A 15537-nucleotide genomic window follows, 5' to 3' on the forward strand; every position below is an offset into this window, starting at 1 on the left:
ATAGGTTGATTGGCAACACTAAATTGGCCCTAGTGTGTGAATGTGAGTGTGAATGTTGTCTGTCTATCTGTGTTAGCCCTGTGATGAGGTGGCGACTTGTCCAGGGTGTACCCCGCCTTCCGCCCGATTGTAGCTGAGATAGGCTCCAGCGACCCCCCGCCACCCCAAATAGGGACAAGTGGTGGAAAATGGATGGATGGATGGACAACTAAATGCGTGCATTTTTTAAGTAAGACCAACATTTTTAGAGTATAATAAGTCTCTAATTATTTTTAATAACATTGTTATTTCTTGAACAGATGCGGTACAAAACGGATGGATGGATTAAAATGCATGAGAATGTTTTATATTTTGAACGTTATTTTTAACATCGTGATTACCAGCGGAATTATTCATTACTTATCGTGTTAAGCAATGTCAGCTAAGATTTATCTGAGAGCCAGATGTAGTCATCAAAAGAGCCACATTTGGCTCTAGAGCCATAGGTTCCCTACCCGTGCTTTATATACTTCGCCCACTAAACTTCATATTCCACCTACCTCTGTAATAGTTACTTTAGCTTTCATTTACTTCACATCATCAGGTTCTCCCTTTTCCATTCCCATTGACACAATCTACACTATTTTCTTTTTCTGTCTTTGCCTCTCATCTTCGGATGATGAGCTGTTTAAAGCTTTCAATTTTCTAATGAGGCTGCCCACCTCGGGATGGATACCTTTTACATTTGAATCGATACAAAACCAATTACTGGTATGTGGGAATCGATACCAGTATGCAAAGGTACCATTTTTTTGTAATTTTGTGTGTGTTCGAATTTCTTTTTCTTTTTAACCTTTAACAATTTGCAAGTACTGTACGGTAAAACTGTATACAGCAAACTTTGCAAATCTCCAAATGTTTTAGATCAGGGGTGTCCAAACTACACGGGCCCGCGATTGATTGATTGATTGATTGAGACTTTTTTAGTAGGTTGCACAGTGAAGTACATATTCCGTACAATTGACCACGAAATGGTAACACCCGAATACGTTTTTCAACTTGTTTAAGTCAGGGTCCACTTAAATTGATTCGACAGCGAGACGTCGTGAGTCACAGCAAAGTGCTTTCAAATTAATCAGGCGGTGTCTGAATGCTATAGACCTGCTGCTATCTTGTGGACAATGGGCCCCATTCAGCAATAAGTTCCTAACTTTTTCTCTTATCTTTCTTCCTAAGTGATTTCCTAAGAGGAGTCCATTCTAATTCATGACGTGTTCTTAAACGGCCAAATTGTTGCCACCTGCTGTTCTTAAGTTGCTGAATGCCAAATGGTTAGCGCGTTCGTGTCTATCATAATTTGCATATAAACACGCCCTTATTTCCCTAATATGCATATGTAAACACCCTTAATTCCGTAATTTGCATAGGTAAATGCCCTTAATTCCCCATATAAGGGCACAATTCCGGTGGAAAAGCCAAACATCAAACACATGGAGAAAACACAAACAGATTACAGAAGAGAAATTCGTTTTATCCCGTGGGGGAAATACATAATGTCAAAACGTAAGCTTAAGAAAGGGGGGACCGCTGAGGCAGCCCCGAGGAGGCTTCTACTGCAGGAAGTGGAGAAAAACAAAGTAGTGATCCTCATGGGTACAAACTCGGGGTTTAAGGGCACATATAAAGCTAAGATCTGGGGTACTATAACCGATGCAGTAAACATGGTGTCAAGCGGCGAGGTCCGCACAGTTGAGGACATTAAAATGAAATGGTGTGTACGTGTGTGTGTGCACGTGCGCGCATACACGCACACAGTGTTTTGAAATGTCTATATATTGCTCATTTTGCTATACATCTGTCTGTCTGTCTTATCCATCTAACTATCTATCTATTTGTCTATCTCTCTATCTATCTCTCTTTCTCTCTATACATATATATATATATATATATATATATATATATATATATATATATATATCTATCTATCTATCTATCTATCTATCTATCTATCTATCTATCTATCTATCTATCTATCTATCTATCTATCTATCTATCTATCTATCTATCTATCTATCTATATATATATATATATATATATATATATATCTATATATATATATCTATAATATTAATTTAACATTAGACAATAGAAGTAAGGGAACTTGTCACACTTAAGAACAAATAGGCCACCCTAAGAGCAAAGAAAACATTGGTTGATACAAAAATCTCCTTAAAAACTTCGTAAGTGGGCCTAAGAACAACATTTGTTCTAAAGAACGGTTGCTGGATGGGGCCCAATGTGAGTAAATCAGATTAATGACCCTTGAATGTAGTTTGGTACAACAGAACAACATGTATATATATGACACAATCTAAACAACCTTCCCTAGTCATGGTGCAACCCCCTCCCCCAAACAAAAAAATTCAATAAATAAAATCAAATTAAAAAAATCTAAAAACATACCATAAGGGTCAACACACATGGTCACACATAACACAACCTGCTCACTGAACTTTGTGGATATTATGAAAAACGTCCAAACACCATTGCAATTTTCAAAATTACACCAATTTAAATTTATTTGAGTGCATGATGGGAAAAAAGTAAAAGACTTTTTCCACACTTATGCGTGTTTGGCGCATTTTAGCTGTTTGATATTTCTGATTGATTGCAAAACTTTAAGAAGGTCGTCACAGAAGTAAACAAGGTAGGAGTCAAACTTCAAAAGGTCAACGTTAAAGTCACCACACAAGGAAATTTATTTTTGACTGATCTCCATAAAAGTTGCCTTAATCTAGTTCTCAAATGTTTCAATGCTTGATTTAGGTGTTTTATACAAACAACTGATCAATACATTTTTACTTTTTTCGTGACAGATTTCAAATATTAAACATTGTATGTTTTCAATAGCAAATGACATGTTTTTTTTACCACTTTGTAGTTTAGGTTCTGCACTACACCGCTACACCTCTTTCAATCTTGTTGGTTCTATTGATATAATTTAGTTCATAGATGTTTGTTTTCCGTCAGATTCCATTATCGTTGTCGTTGTTGAAGCGCTGTCAACTTCAATATTTGTCCAGATTTCTCAAAGTCTTTGACAACAAGAACTCTTGCTTCTGGACCTTCATTCAGCTTGATGTAGATTTTGCAGTTGGCGTGCCAAGTTTCCTGAATTTTCCCCTGCTTCCTTCTTGGTGATGTCAGCATTGCATTTTGTAAGGTGCTCATTCATTTACACTTTTGCACCCTCCAGTTATTTCCTTGTTTCAGCATTGCCATTTTAGATTTCCTGTTGGAAAGCTTTAGGATGATGACTGGCGTGGTGGTGTTGTTTCCACTATTCGGTGGAATGCACGCGTCAATAGTGTTAATATTGACAATAATTTCCTTTCCATTCCACTTTTTGCTCCATTGAAGCAGCGTCCATGTAATGTGGTACTCCTCTGTGGTCAACTGCTCTAGAATAGGATCGATGACTAATGCGCACCCCTGCAATGATGATGTCATTCAATCATCTGAACTGATCCATCTCCTCTGGATGGAAGTAGTGTATAGACTACAGTGGGTTTTTTTTAGCCAGAGAGTCGTCTTTGCTCTTACGTTAAATGTGCCAGTCTTTTTTTGAGACCTACAATGTGTTTAAACTGTAAGTATTGTATTTATTACACACTAGCATGTTACCAAACTTGAAGTTGTTGAGATCACCATGGAAAATCGCTTATGCTAATCTTTAGCATGTCTATGGCAAAATCCATGTAAATTAGCATCGAGCTGGCACATTTAAAAAAGTGGAGCCTTAATGTACTTTTGAGTGCCTCCGTCTTGCTTTGTTGGCATGGGAAATTTTAAATTTACATAGAGGCAGTCCAGCTGCGTCTGCACTGAGTCCGAACGTGACGTCACGTGCAGCAACGATATCGACATTAGACATTGTTAGATTTTACATGAAATCTGTGAACTTAAAGCAAATTTGGTAGCTATCCCTATGCCAACCTTTGCACCAGATTTAATATGGTCCTCTATGGACAAAATTATTTAATAAACCTTTTACACTTTGCATCATGCCTCTATGATTCTCTTCCTTTTTGATTTTTCTATTTAAATGAATATGATTGAAACAAGTTCTCCTCTACCCTTTTAACAGTTTCTCTAAGTTGTGTATTCCTGTTAAATCCAAAGCTCCTCTGGTGAATAGAGAAGCATTAAATGTTTTTAGCTTTCTGAATTCACTTACATCTGGAAACATACTATAGATAATCTTACATTCTTAGATGCCGTGACGGCAAGTGACGTGACCTTTGCTTGTTTCCTCTCATTAATTTCTGTCTATTCTTTGTTCTTACCTCATTGGGTTTATTTTATAAGGACAAGTATGTTTCATGAGCACGTTATATACTACAACATGTTCACCCAGGCTAATTCTCAATGTCCGTCCCGAATCTGTATTTGCTTCTTTTCCTATGCATACATTTAAATGTATTGGCAAATTCAGCAGCAGCTGCTTTACTGGGAAAGCTAAATTGAGATGGGAGCCAGTGTGTGTGCGTGTGTGTGTGTCTGTGTGTGTGTGTGTGTGTGTGTGTGTCATCTCACATGCCAACTGCTATCCAACCACTACGTAAATGACAAGCTCACAGCAGCCTTGTTCTCCTCTTTGCTTCTCAGAACTATCACCTCTGTCACTATCTCTCACATTCACATCCCAATAAATGATCTTTTCTTGCTGTTGTAGCTTCAGATAACAGCATTACACACACACACACACACACACACACACACACACACGCACACACACACACACACACACACACACGTCTCTCATTAGTGAGTGGTGTAGGGAGAAGCTGTTAAAATGCAAGACACCATATCTTTGGTTGAATGTGGACAAAGACAATGTGTCGCAGTAGGAGACAGCAGGTGAAGTTAATTCGAAACAAGGGGACAACGATCCAATTGAGAATCATATTGTGTGCTTTCTTTACATTTCAGTGAAACATCAGAATGGCTATATACTGTATTACCATGATTCCCGGGCTATGGAGCTCACCTTAATGTAAGACACACCCATGTAATTGTTGGATTAATTGTATTTTGTACATACAGTATATTGGCCACACAAGTCTATAAGCTGCAGGTGTACACATCTTCCCGCTTATCCAAGGTCGGGTCACGGGGACAGCAGCATAAGCAGACAAGCCCAGACTTCCCTCTCCCCAGCCACTTCGTCCAGCTCCTCCCAGGAGATCCCGAGGCTCTCCCAGGACAGCCGGGAGACATAGCCTTCCCAACGTGTCATGGGTCTTTCCCGTGGCTGCCTACCGATAACTAAAAGCTCATGACCACAGGTGAGGATGGGAATGTAGATCGACAGGTAAATTGAGAGTTTTGCCTTCCGGCTCAGCTCCATCTTTACCACAACGGATCGATACAGTGTCAGCATTACTAAAGACGCCGCACCGATCCGCCTATCGATCTCATGACCCACTCTTCCCTCACTCGTGAACAAGACTTGGGGCAAGATCTCTTTCCCAACCCGGAGCTGCCACTCCACCCTTTTCCGGTCGAGAACCATGGACTTAGAGGTGCCGATTCTCATCCCAGTCACTTCACACTTGGCTGCGAACCGATCCAATGAGAGCTGAAGATCCCCGCGAGATCAAGCCATCAGGATCACACCGTACACAGACCTTACCGGGAAAGCTGAGGAGTTTGATCCCACGATAGTTGGAACACACTCTCCGGTTCCCCTTCCTAAAGAGATGAACCACCACCCCGGTCTGCCAATCCAGAGGTACCACCCCCGATATCCACGCAATGTTGCAGAGTCTTGTCAACCAAGACAGCCCCACAGCATCCAAAGCCTCAAGGAACTCTGGGCGGATTTCATCCACCCCTGGGCCTTGCCACCGAGGAGCTTTTTAATCAACTCAGCAACCCCAGCCCCAGAAATAGGAGAGCCCAACACAGATTCCCCTGGCACTGCTTCCTCATAGGAACACGTGTAGGTGGGATTGAGGAGATCTTCGAAGTATTCCCTCCACCGATCCTCAACATCCGCAGTCGAGGCCAGCAGCACACCATCCTCATGATACACAGTATTGACATTGCACTGTTTCCTCCTCCTCCTGAGACGCCAGATGGTAGTATGGTAGTCCAGAATCACTTCGAAGCCATCCAGAAGTCGTTTTCCATGGCTTTCCCGAACTCCTCCCATGCCGCAACCGCAGAAGCCGCACACTGCTTGGCCTGTCGGTACCTGTCCACTACCTCCGGAGTCCCATGAGCCAAAAGGAGCCGATAGGACTCTTTCTTCAGTTTGACAGCATCCCTCACCGCTGGTGTCCACCAGCGTGTTCTAGGATTACCGCCACGGCAGGCACTAATCACCTTGCGGCCACAGCTCCAATGGGCCGCTTCAACAATAGAGGTACAGAACATGGTCCACTCAGATTCAATATCCAGCGCCTCCCTCGTGGCATATTCAAAATTCTTTCGGAGGTGGGAATTTAAATTGACAGGAGACTCTGCTAGACGTTCCCAGCAGACCCTCACAATGTGTTTGGGCCTGCCAGGTCTTTCCTGCATCTTCCCTCACCATCGGAGCCAACTCTTCACCAAGTGGTGATCGGTAGAAAGTTCTACCCCTCTTTTCACCCAAGTGTCCAAAACATGAGACAGCAAATTCGATGACACAACAAAGTTGATGCAAGGCCTAGGTTGTCCTGATGCCAAGTGCACATATGGACACCCTTATGTTTGAACATGGTGTTTGTTATGGACAATCTGTGACAAGCACAAAAGTCCTATAACAAAACACCACTCGAGTTCAGATCCGGGCAGCCGTTCTTCCCAATCACACCTCTCCAGGTTTCACTGTCGTTGCCAATATGACCGTTGAAGTCACCCAGCAGAACAAGGGAATCACCTGAGGGAGCACTCTCCAGTACTCCCTCAAAAAGGTGGGTACTCTGAACTGCTGTTTGGTGCGTACACACAAACAACAATCAGGACCCGGCCCCCCAAACGAAGGCGAAGGGAAGCTACCCTCTCGTCTACTGGGTTAAAGTCCAACGTGCAGGCTTTGAGCCGTGGGCCAACAAGGATTGCCACCCCAGCCCGTCGCCTCTCACTGCGTGCAACGCCAGAGTGGAAGAGCCCCTCTCGAGAGAACTAGTTCCAGAGCCCTTGCTGTGCGTCGAAGTGAGTCCGACTATTTCTCGCCGGAACTTCTTCACCTCGCGCACCAGCTCAGGCTCCTTCCCCCCCAGTGAGTTGACGTTCCACATCCCAAGTGCTAGCTTATGTAGCCGAGGATCGGACCGCCAAGTGCCCTGCCTTTGGCTTCCGCCCAGCTCTCACTGGACCCGACCTCTATGAGTGTACACATTGAAACATGAAATATTTACACAGGCGCTTGTGTTCATTCACAAATTTAACAAAAAGCAATAGCTGTAACATAGCATACACTAGCCTACCAGAGAGGTCAGTGAGTGGGGTCTTCGTCCTTCTACTCTTCCTGCGCTCGACAAATTGCTGAAGTCGTTTTCTTCAGAGTGCAATTGTCTGACCTTTCGGGCCCTGTTAGTGGTGGAGGATCTCTGTACCGTAGGGTGTCTGTTTCCGGTTTGATCATCTTCGGCTTTGGGGCTGCATCGTGTGCATTTTATTGTCTTGTCCATGACGAAGACAAATGCATAACGTGCTAAATGGCTGACTGAAAAATTGTGAGTGCGTTTGGTTTAATATAAACAATTGAATTGGTCCACGATGACCTAATAGCAAATTAAATTGGTGTGACGAGGCCTAATTTTTTAGTGGTATGTGAAGCTCGAGAACCCTGAAAAAACTGTAAATTAGCCGCAGCATTATATAAAGCACATGTTTCAAAGCCCTGGAAAAAAGTGTTACAGCTTATAGTCCGGAAATTACAGTACTACTCAGGGTGCAATGGTACTGCATCCTTATGCTTCGGTACGTACCTCGATATAGAAGCCACAGTTCCGTTACTTTTCGGTACGGTAAGGGGACAAAATGCAAAACATAAAACTGCTAAAGGGGCAGTTTATGGTGTTTCTCAAATTGCTGTAAATCGTGTCTCAACTATGGCAGAAAGCTTTTCTCCACAAGTTTTGAACAGTGCACCAACGTGGACCAGGGATCTCTCCAAAAGGTGGCGGAGTCGTCTATCCCGCATCAACCGCAGTGCCTCTGTATCCCGTGATGCTTCCGTGTTTAACTCCGCCACCTCCGTGTAACTACTGTATTGACGTAGTGAAGGTGCCTCAGGAAAATGTGACTGCCGGATTATGGCTGTGTTAACACAGTACTATCATAAATCTTGCGGTGAAAATATGGAGGCTCCTGTTTTTTTACATGGTAAAAGGCATTTTGAACACGGCCCATTTCAAACCACCAAGCCCGCTACGGAAAATGCACAATTTTAAATGTTTTTGTCAGGTCCCCAAGGTTCTCTGGGTTCATGGGAGGTGAGTGATGGATGATCAGAGTTTGTGTTCAGTGTTAACACGCCGAACCGCCATGAACCGCCACTTAAACCAGTGTTCTGTCAAAGTGAACTGCTGCGCCCAAAAAAAGTTACCAGTTGCTATTCCTGTTTAAACAACAGTGATGAAAATAAAAATGCAGACTACCGTTATTTGTGTCTATGTGAACTTGCTTTGCTTACTGTCCCTTAATATACAATGTGAACTTATTCACGCTGTAAGTATCTACATGCTTATTGCAGGTTAGAATACACAATGAAAGAAATATAATTTCAAAGAATTACTTACTTGTCGCCCAAGTGACAAAGTCTACATGAGGTAAGTCTACACAAAGTAGTTCATTTTGATTGTTATTTTGTTCAAGGAAAAGTTTAGCATTGATGCGCATGTTTGCGCATGCTCAGTAGCGTTGGGTAGCTCTTTTTTATGGGTAGCACATTTTGACAGAACACCGGGAATGTGTAAGCAAGCCTTTAGCTTTGCCATCTGCTGGCTGATGTCGTCCGAAATACAGTTCACTTTTAGCTACATTACCCAGGCTTGTGGAGTTGCTTCGCAATGGCAAACGCACACTTCCTGCCCTTCACTTGAAGTGTGTACTGCGTGGGAGATCAGTACAGAGCTTTCGGTTTGGTTAGATAAAAACACAAATGCTTTCCCTACACCCCTAATTACTACTCTTTATACTACGGTAGTACCTCAACTTACAAGCTTATTTGGTATTGTGACACAGCTCTTAACTCAAAACACTTGTATCTCAAATCAACGTCTCCCATTGAAATGAACTGAATTAAATTGAATTGTTGCTTGCCCCCCAAACAGCACAATTTTAACATGTAGCATGTCTTTTAAAAAGAAAAACAAGTTTTAGATAATACATATTGTATCAAAACAATACAATAGAATGTACTCCTAACAACTACAGCAGATTTATGAAGTAACATATTAATAATGTACGGTATTTACCTTTGAGAGTGGACTTTTACGTTATCTCCTCCAAGCTGCTCCTTCGTCAAACACACCATCGGCAGCTTTTCTATACTTTCATGGATAAATGTCCGGTGTTTAAATATTATTTTAACATTCTTTACTGGCGTTCGATTCATTCTGCCTCAGTGTGGTGCAGACTGGCAGTGATACGCTCAAATGGCTTCACCAAGTCGACATGTTATTAATAATTTATTCATTTAATCCAATTAATATTGTCGTCTTCTTCTTCCTTGCACTGTCTTTTACACACACTTTCTTCCTTCTCACGGTTTGAAAACAAAGTTATGTTAATCTCTAGCTATAAGCTAATGCTAGAGAGTAAAACCATTTGTTTTGGTTGGATCTTGCAGGGTTCACTGTGACATTTCCTACACCAGCTCATGGCGGGGATGCTTGTAGCTACAATTTTTGCTTGCAACTTAAAACGTAACAATTCGCCGAGAGACAGCTCTTTTCTCATAACACTCTTAAATTGGGGCACTCTTATGTTGAAGTTCCATTGTAATAACAACATTGGATGTTCATTCTCATTGGATTATAAATATATCAAAATAATCCACATTTCAAATGTATTAGGTATGAACTAGTAAGTTGAACCAACTAACAACTAGTTTCTTACGCCCTCAGGTGTCCAACCTGTTTGCTCGGGATGAAATGGATGAGATTCTCAGTGATCTCGTCCTGATCATGAAACGGGAGTTTCCAAGGCGACCGCCCACCAATGAAAACCTGTACGAGTACTTCATGTCACGAGTGCGACACAATCTTCACGTCATTCTCTGTTTTTCACCTGTTGGGGAAAAGTTCCGCAACCGGGCGTTAAAATTCCCGGCGCTGATATCTGGGTGCACAATGGACTGGTTTAGACGCTGGCCTAAAGATGCTCTTGTGGCAGGTACACATAAGTGTTTGTTTCAATATAGTCTTCTTCTCTATTGTTTTTTAATTGTCTCTGAACATGAATGTATGTATGGGTAAATGTCAACACCTCCTAATGTTGAAATCAATATTATTTTTAAATCTCTTTTTGTACACTTTAGGTTTCTCATCTTTTTTTTGCCGTCGCTGCAATTTTTGTTGTGTCCTTCAGTTTCAGAGCACTTTGTGTCTGTGTTTGATATCGACTGCTCGCCCCAAGTCAAAAGCGAGGTGGTTCAATGCATGGGATCGTTCCAAGATGGGGTGGCTGAGAAGTGTGTTGATTACTTTCAGAGGTATAGTATACTGATCAGCAATTTCATATTATTTAATCATAAAAGGATGCATAAAATGTGAAGCATTATAGCAAATGTTAGCAAATGCCTAGTGCAGTGGTTCTTAACCTGGGTTCGATCGAACCCTAGGGGTTCGGTGAGTCGGGCTTAGGGGTTCGGCGGAGGTCAAGACACACCCGACTCATCGTGTAAATAAAAACTTCTCCCTATCGGCGTATTACGGATACGGCAACAGCAGAAGTCACACTGATTTGCAGGTGTGTAATTTGTTGTGAGTTTATGCACTGTGTTGGTTTTGTTCTTTGAAAGAGGTGATTTTCATGCACGGTTCATTTTGTGCACCAGTAATAAAACATGGTAACACTTTAGTATGGGGAACATACTCACCATTAATTAATTGATTATTAACATGCAAATTAGTAACATATTGGCTCTTAACTAGTCATTATTAAGTACTTATTAATGCCTTATTCGGCATGGCCTTATTATAACCCTAACCCTCTAACCCTGGCCCTAACCCTCTAACCCTAACCAAATAACTCTAAATTAAGTCTTTGTTACTTAGAAAATGTTCCCCTAGTGTCCAAAAAACTCTAAATTAAGTCTTTGTTACTTAGAATATGTTCCCCATACTAAAGTGTTACCAAAAACATATAACTTTGTCTTGAATTTGAAAAAAAAAAACATTTTATTTTTTACTAAAGAAGGGTTTGGTGAATGCGCATATGAAACTGGTGGGGTTCGGTACCTCCAACAAGGTTAAGAACCACTGGCTATGGTTAGAGTGTCCGCCCTAAGATTAGTAGGTTGTGAGTTCAAACCCCTGCCGAGTCATACAAAAGACTATAAAAATGGGACCCGTTACCTCCCTGCTTGGCACTCAGCATCAAGGGTTGGGATTGGGGTTTAAATCACCAAAAATGATTCCCGGGCGCGGCCACTGCTGCTGCCCACTGCTCCCCTCACCTCCCAGGGGGTGGATCAAGGGGATGGGTCGAATGTAGAGAATAATTTCGCCACACCTAGTGTGTGTGTGTGACAATCATTGGTACTTTAACTTTAACTTTAACTTTAAATGTTACAAGAAAGAGCAACACTGTCCTAAGCAGATGATGGATGCTGCAGTTTGTCCCATGTGTTATCAATGTATCACATTAATTCTAATTTGCATTCAGATACCGCCGTTCCACCCACGTCACTCCCAAGTCCTACCTTTCCTTCATCCAGGGCTACAAGAGCATCTATGAGGAAAAAAGGTCCGAAGTCCAAACGCTGGCCAATAGGTAAACAACATAATTACTGTAAATAGCTATAGTTTTTCATTGGCTCCCCCTTTATATCCCACATTTACATTTACAAGTTTTTGTTCATATAAGAAATAACTTTTCGTTTTGCAATGGATGCAGGGAAACTAACTGGCCGTGGTTGTCATATATAGATTGTCAATAAAGTATGCAGGTATGCGATTACAAATAGGAATTGCATAGTCAATAAGTATTGACTCTCTCAGGGCAACAAAAGAATAAATGAGCAGGATTTCACGGTTAAAGATATTATTCAAGTAATCCCTTCCTAAGGGTCCTAAGAACAAGGGTCTCACAAGAAAACAACATCAATGAATATGTTCCACACTCTCAGAAATGTGGCCATTTAGCACGTTTGATAAGGAAAAAATGTATGCAGGAAACACATGAAATACATTGTGTCAAAACTTGGACTTTGGCGTGGTTTGTTTTCCCATGGTGCAAAGGAAAGTTGGCGCGGGCAAGGCGTGAATGTAAGTACATGATTTATTTATAACACTAACAAACTACAAAAAAAGAAGCAAACAAAAGGTGCGCACAATGGCGGAGAACAAACTTGACTAATGAAACCAAAACTTGCACAAAGGCAGAAACTATGAACAATAAACAAAAACTTACTTGGCATGGAACTATAGTAGCATGAAACAAACAGAGGTAACAGGGGTTTCAGGAGTAGCATGGTATGAAAGGATAGATAATGTCACCAGGCCGATCAGCAGAAACAGACAGTCTTAAATAGCAGTGACATGATCAGTGACAGGTGTGCGAGTGCAAGGCGTAAGACAGGTGCGTGACATGACAGGTGAAAACTAATGGGTTGCTATGGTGACAAAACAAACAAGAGTGCACAAAGAGTCCAAAAACAAAACCGAACATGACTAAAACAAAAACATGATCAACAGACATGACACATTGAAATGCATACATTAATTGAACATCCCTTTTAGCTTTATTGAAGAGCAGAGGAGAGTCACATTTTTTGTATTCAGTGCTCAGTATTCAGTGCATTCAGTATTGTTTCTCACCTTATTTATCAAAGTGCTGGCATTAGTGTTATATCTAAGAACACACAGACAACAACTGCGTGCATACACAAATTACCTGAAGCGATCACACGCACGAGACAGCGCTTCGCGGCACAACATGCCACTCGTGACTGCCCAACCAGTATGCTACAATTTGCAACTTTCTTTGGCCCCACGGTGGGTTATTTTGCAGCCATACTTAATGATTCAGTCACCAGCGCATGGACGCTTTCTTTGAGCACTCAATTCTGTGGAATTATACAGGGGTAAACTGACTATTTTCTTTGGCGCAATGTTTGGCCATACGATAACCGAGACAGTACACAAAAATGAAATCACCACTGTATCTATGCAGAGCCAATTCAGATGCGATAGATTAGCCCACTTCTAGTTTATTGTACCTTCTCAGACATCTTATTTATACACGTTTAGTGATTTTGTTTTTGTTTTTTTATGTCTGCATAAAGTTTTTCATCTCAAGAGTCAGCATATGCTAATAAAGGCTAGTAGTTTGACACGTATACTACTACAGTTTGACAGACAAATTAAATTGCACTTCTATTTAGGATGAACACTGGCCTCCAGAAGCTCAAGGAGGCCTCAGAGTCCGTAGCAGCACTCAGCAAGGAGCTGGAGGTGAAAGAGAAGGAACTACAGGTGGCCAATGAAAAGGCTGATATGGTGGGTGCTACAGATAATGATGTGAGTTCTTTATGGGTGTCTGTGTATACGAGTAGCTTAATCAGACATTTTACAAAAGGTTAAGTACTCTAGAAATGGTATCCTTTTCCAACAACGTGATCAAGACAATTGGCCCTTCTGCAATACAAAAATGTTGGCCATATCATGCCAAAACGGGCAGCACGGCGAAACGGGGGTTAGTACATGTGCCTCACAATACAAAAGTCCTGGGTTCGATCCCCGGACTCGGGGTCTTTCTGTGTGGAGTTTGCATGTTCTCCCCGTGACTGCGTGGGTCCCCCCCGGATACTCCGGCTTCCTCCCACCTCCAAAAACATGCACCTAGGGATAGGTTGATTGGCAACACTAAATTGGCCCTAGTTTGTGAATGTGAGTGTGAATGTTGTCTGTCTATCTGTGTTGGCCCCGCGACTAGGTGGCGACTCGTCCAGGGTGTACACCGCCTTCCGCCCAAATGCAGCTGAGATAGGCTCCAGCACCCCCCGCAACCCTGAGAGGGACAAGCGGTAGAAAATGGATGCATGGATATCATGCCAAAACATTTTTAAAACGGCCGAGGCATATTATTATTTTTCTTATATGTTTCATCACATTCTTTTTTTGTGGAAATGCTTTTTGTGTGGGTGGTACTAGGGATGAGTACCGAATTAGGTACTTTTATAGGTACCGGCCAAAGCTTGTCAGTACTACCGGCTACTGATTCTTATAAAATCAATAATGGATAACATAACATTTTGTTGCATGTGACATCATTCTCGATTGCAATTTCGGCACCGGCTCAAACGTTTGGCCGGGAAACAAGCTGTCAAGCACTCAGAGCAGACTCGAGGTAATGTTACAATCTTTTACACCAGCAAAGCAAGAAGAACACAGTGAGGTTCCACTTTTCAAAATGTGCTAGTTCAATTTACATTGGATTTACATTGGATTTGCCATACACATGCTACCGATTAGCATTAGTGATTTTACATGGCAATTTTAACACCTCCAGATTTAGTAATGAGAACTACAACAAAGATGCACGTTACGGTCAAACAGTTGGTGTGTAATAAGTACAATACTTACAGTATAAACATTTTGTACAATTCAACAAAAAAAGACTGGCACATTCAACTTAATGTAGTAGTACAAACCCTGTTTCCATATGAGTTGGGAAATTGTGTTGGATGTAAATATAAACAGAACACAATGATTTGCAAATCCTTTTCAACCCATATTCAATTGAATGCACTACAAAGACAAGATATTTGATATTCAAACTCATAAACTTTATTTTTTTTTTGCAAATAATAATTAACTTAGAATTTTATGGCTGCAACACGTGCCAAAGTAGTTGGGAAAGGGCATGTTCACCACTGTGTTACATGGCCTTTCCTTTTAACAACACTCAGTAAACGTTTGGGAACTGAGGAGACACATTTTTTAAGCTTCTCAGGTGCAATTCTTTCCCATTCTTGCTTGATGTACAGCTTAAGTTGTTCAACAGTCCGAGGGTCTCCGTTGTGTTATTTTAGGCTTCATAATGCGCCACACATTTTCAATGGGAGACAGGTCTGGACTACAGGCAGGCCAGTGTAGTACCCGCACTCTTTTACTATGAAGCCACGTTGATGTAACACGTGGCTTGGCATTGTCTTGCTGAAATAGCAGGGGCGTCCATGGTAACGTTGCTTGAATGGCAACATATGTTGCTCCAAAACCTGTATGTACCTTTCAGCATTAATGGCGCCTTCACAGATGTGTAAGTTACCTCCCTCTTGTCTTGGGCACTAATACACCCCCATACCATCACATATGCTGGCTTTTCAACTTTGC

At 41.7% G+C, this 15537-nt stretch overlaps 1 protein-coding gene across 1 annotated transcript in view; it reads left to right on the forward strand.

Annotated features, from left to right (window-relative positions):
• dnah5 (dynein, axonemal, heavy chain 5) overlaps positions 1-15537 on the forward strand; it is a 231485-nt gene that overhangs the window by 112157 nt on the left and 103791 nt on the right. The window contains exons 61-64 of the mRNA XM_061951064.1: positions 10105-10372; positions 10568-10691; positions 11867-11974; positions 13587-13701. Of these exons, the coding sequence (XP_061807048.1) occupies positions 10105-10372; positions 10568-10691; positions 11867-11974; positions 13587-13701 (615 nt within the window). The remainder of the gene's footprint in view (positions 1-10104; positions 10373-10567; positions 10692-11866; positions 11975-13586; positions 13702-15537) is intronic.

Source organism: Nerophis lumbriciformis, linkage group LG04 (genome assembly GCF_033978685.3).
Source record: "Nerophis lumbriciformis linkage group LG04, RoL_Nlum_v2.1, whole genome shotgun sequence".
Classification (NCBI taxonomy): domain Eukaryota; kingdom Metazoa; phylum Chordata; class Actinopteri; order Syngnathiformes; family Syngnathidae; genus Nerophis; species Nerophis lumbriciformis.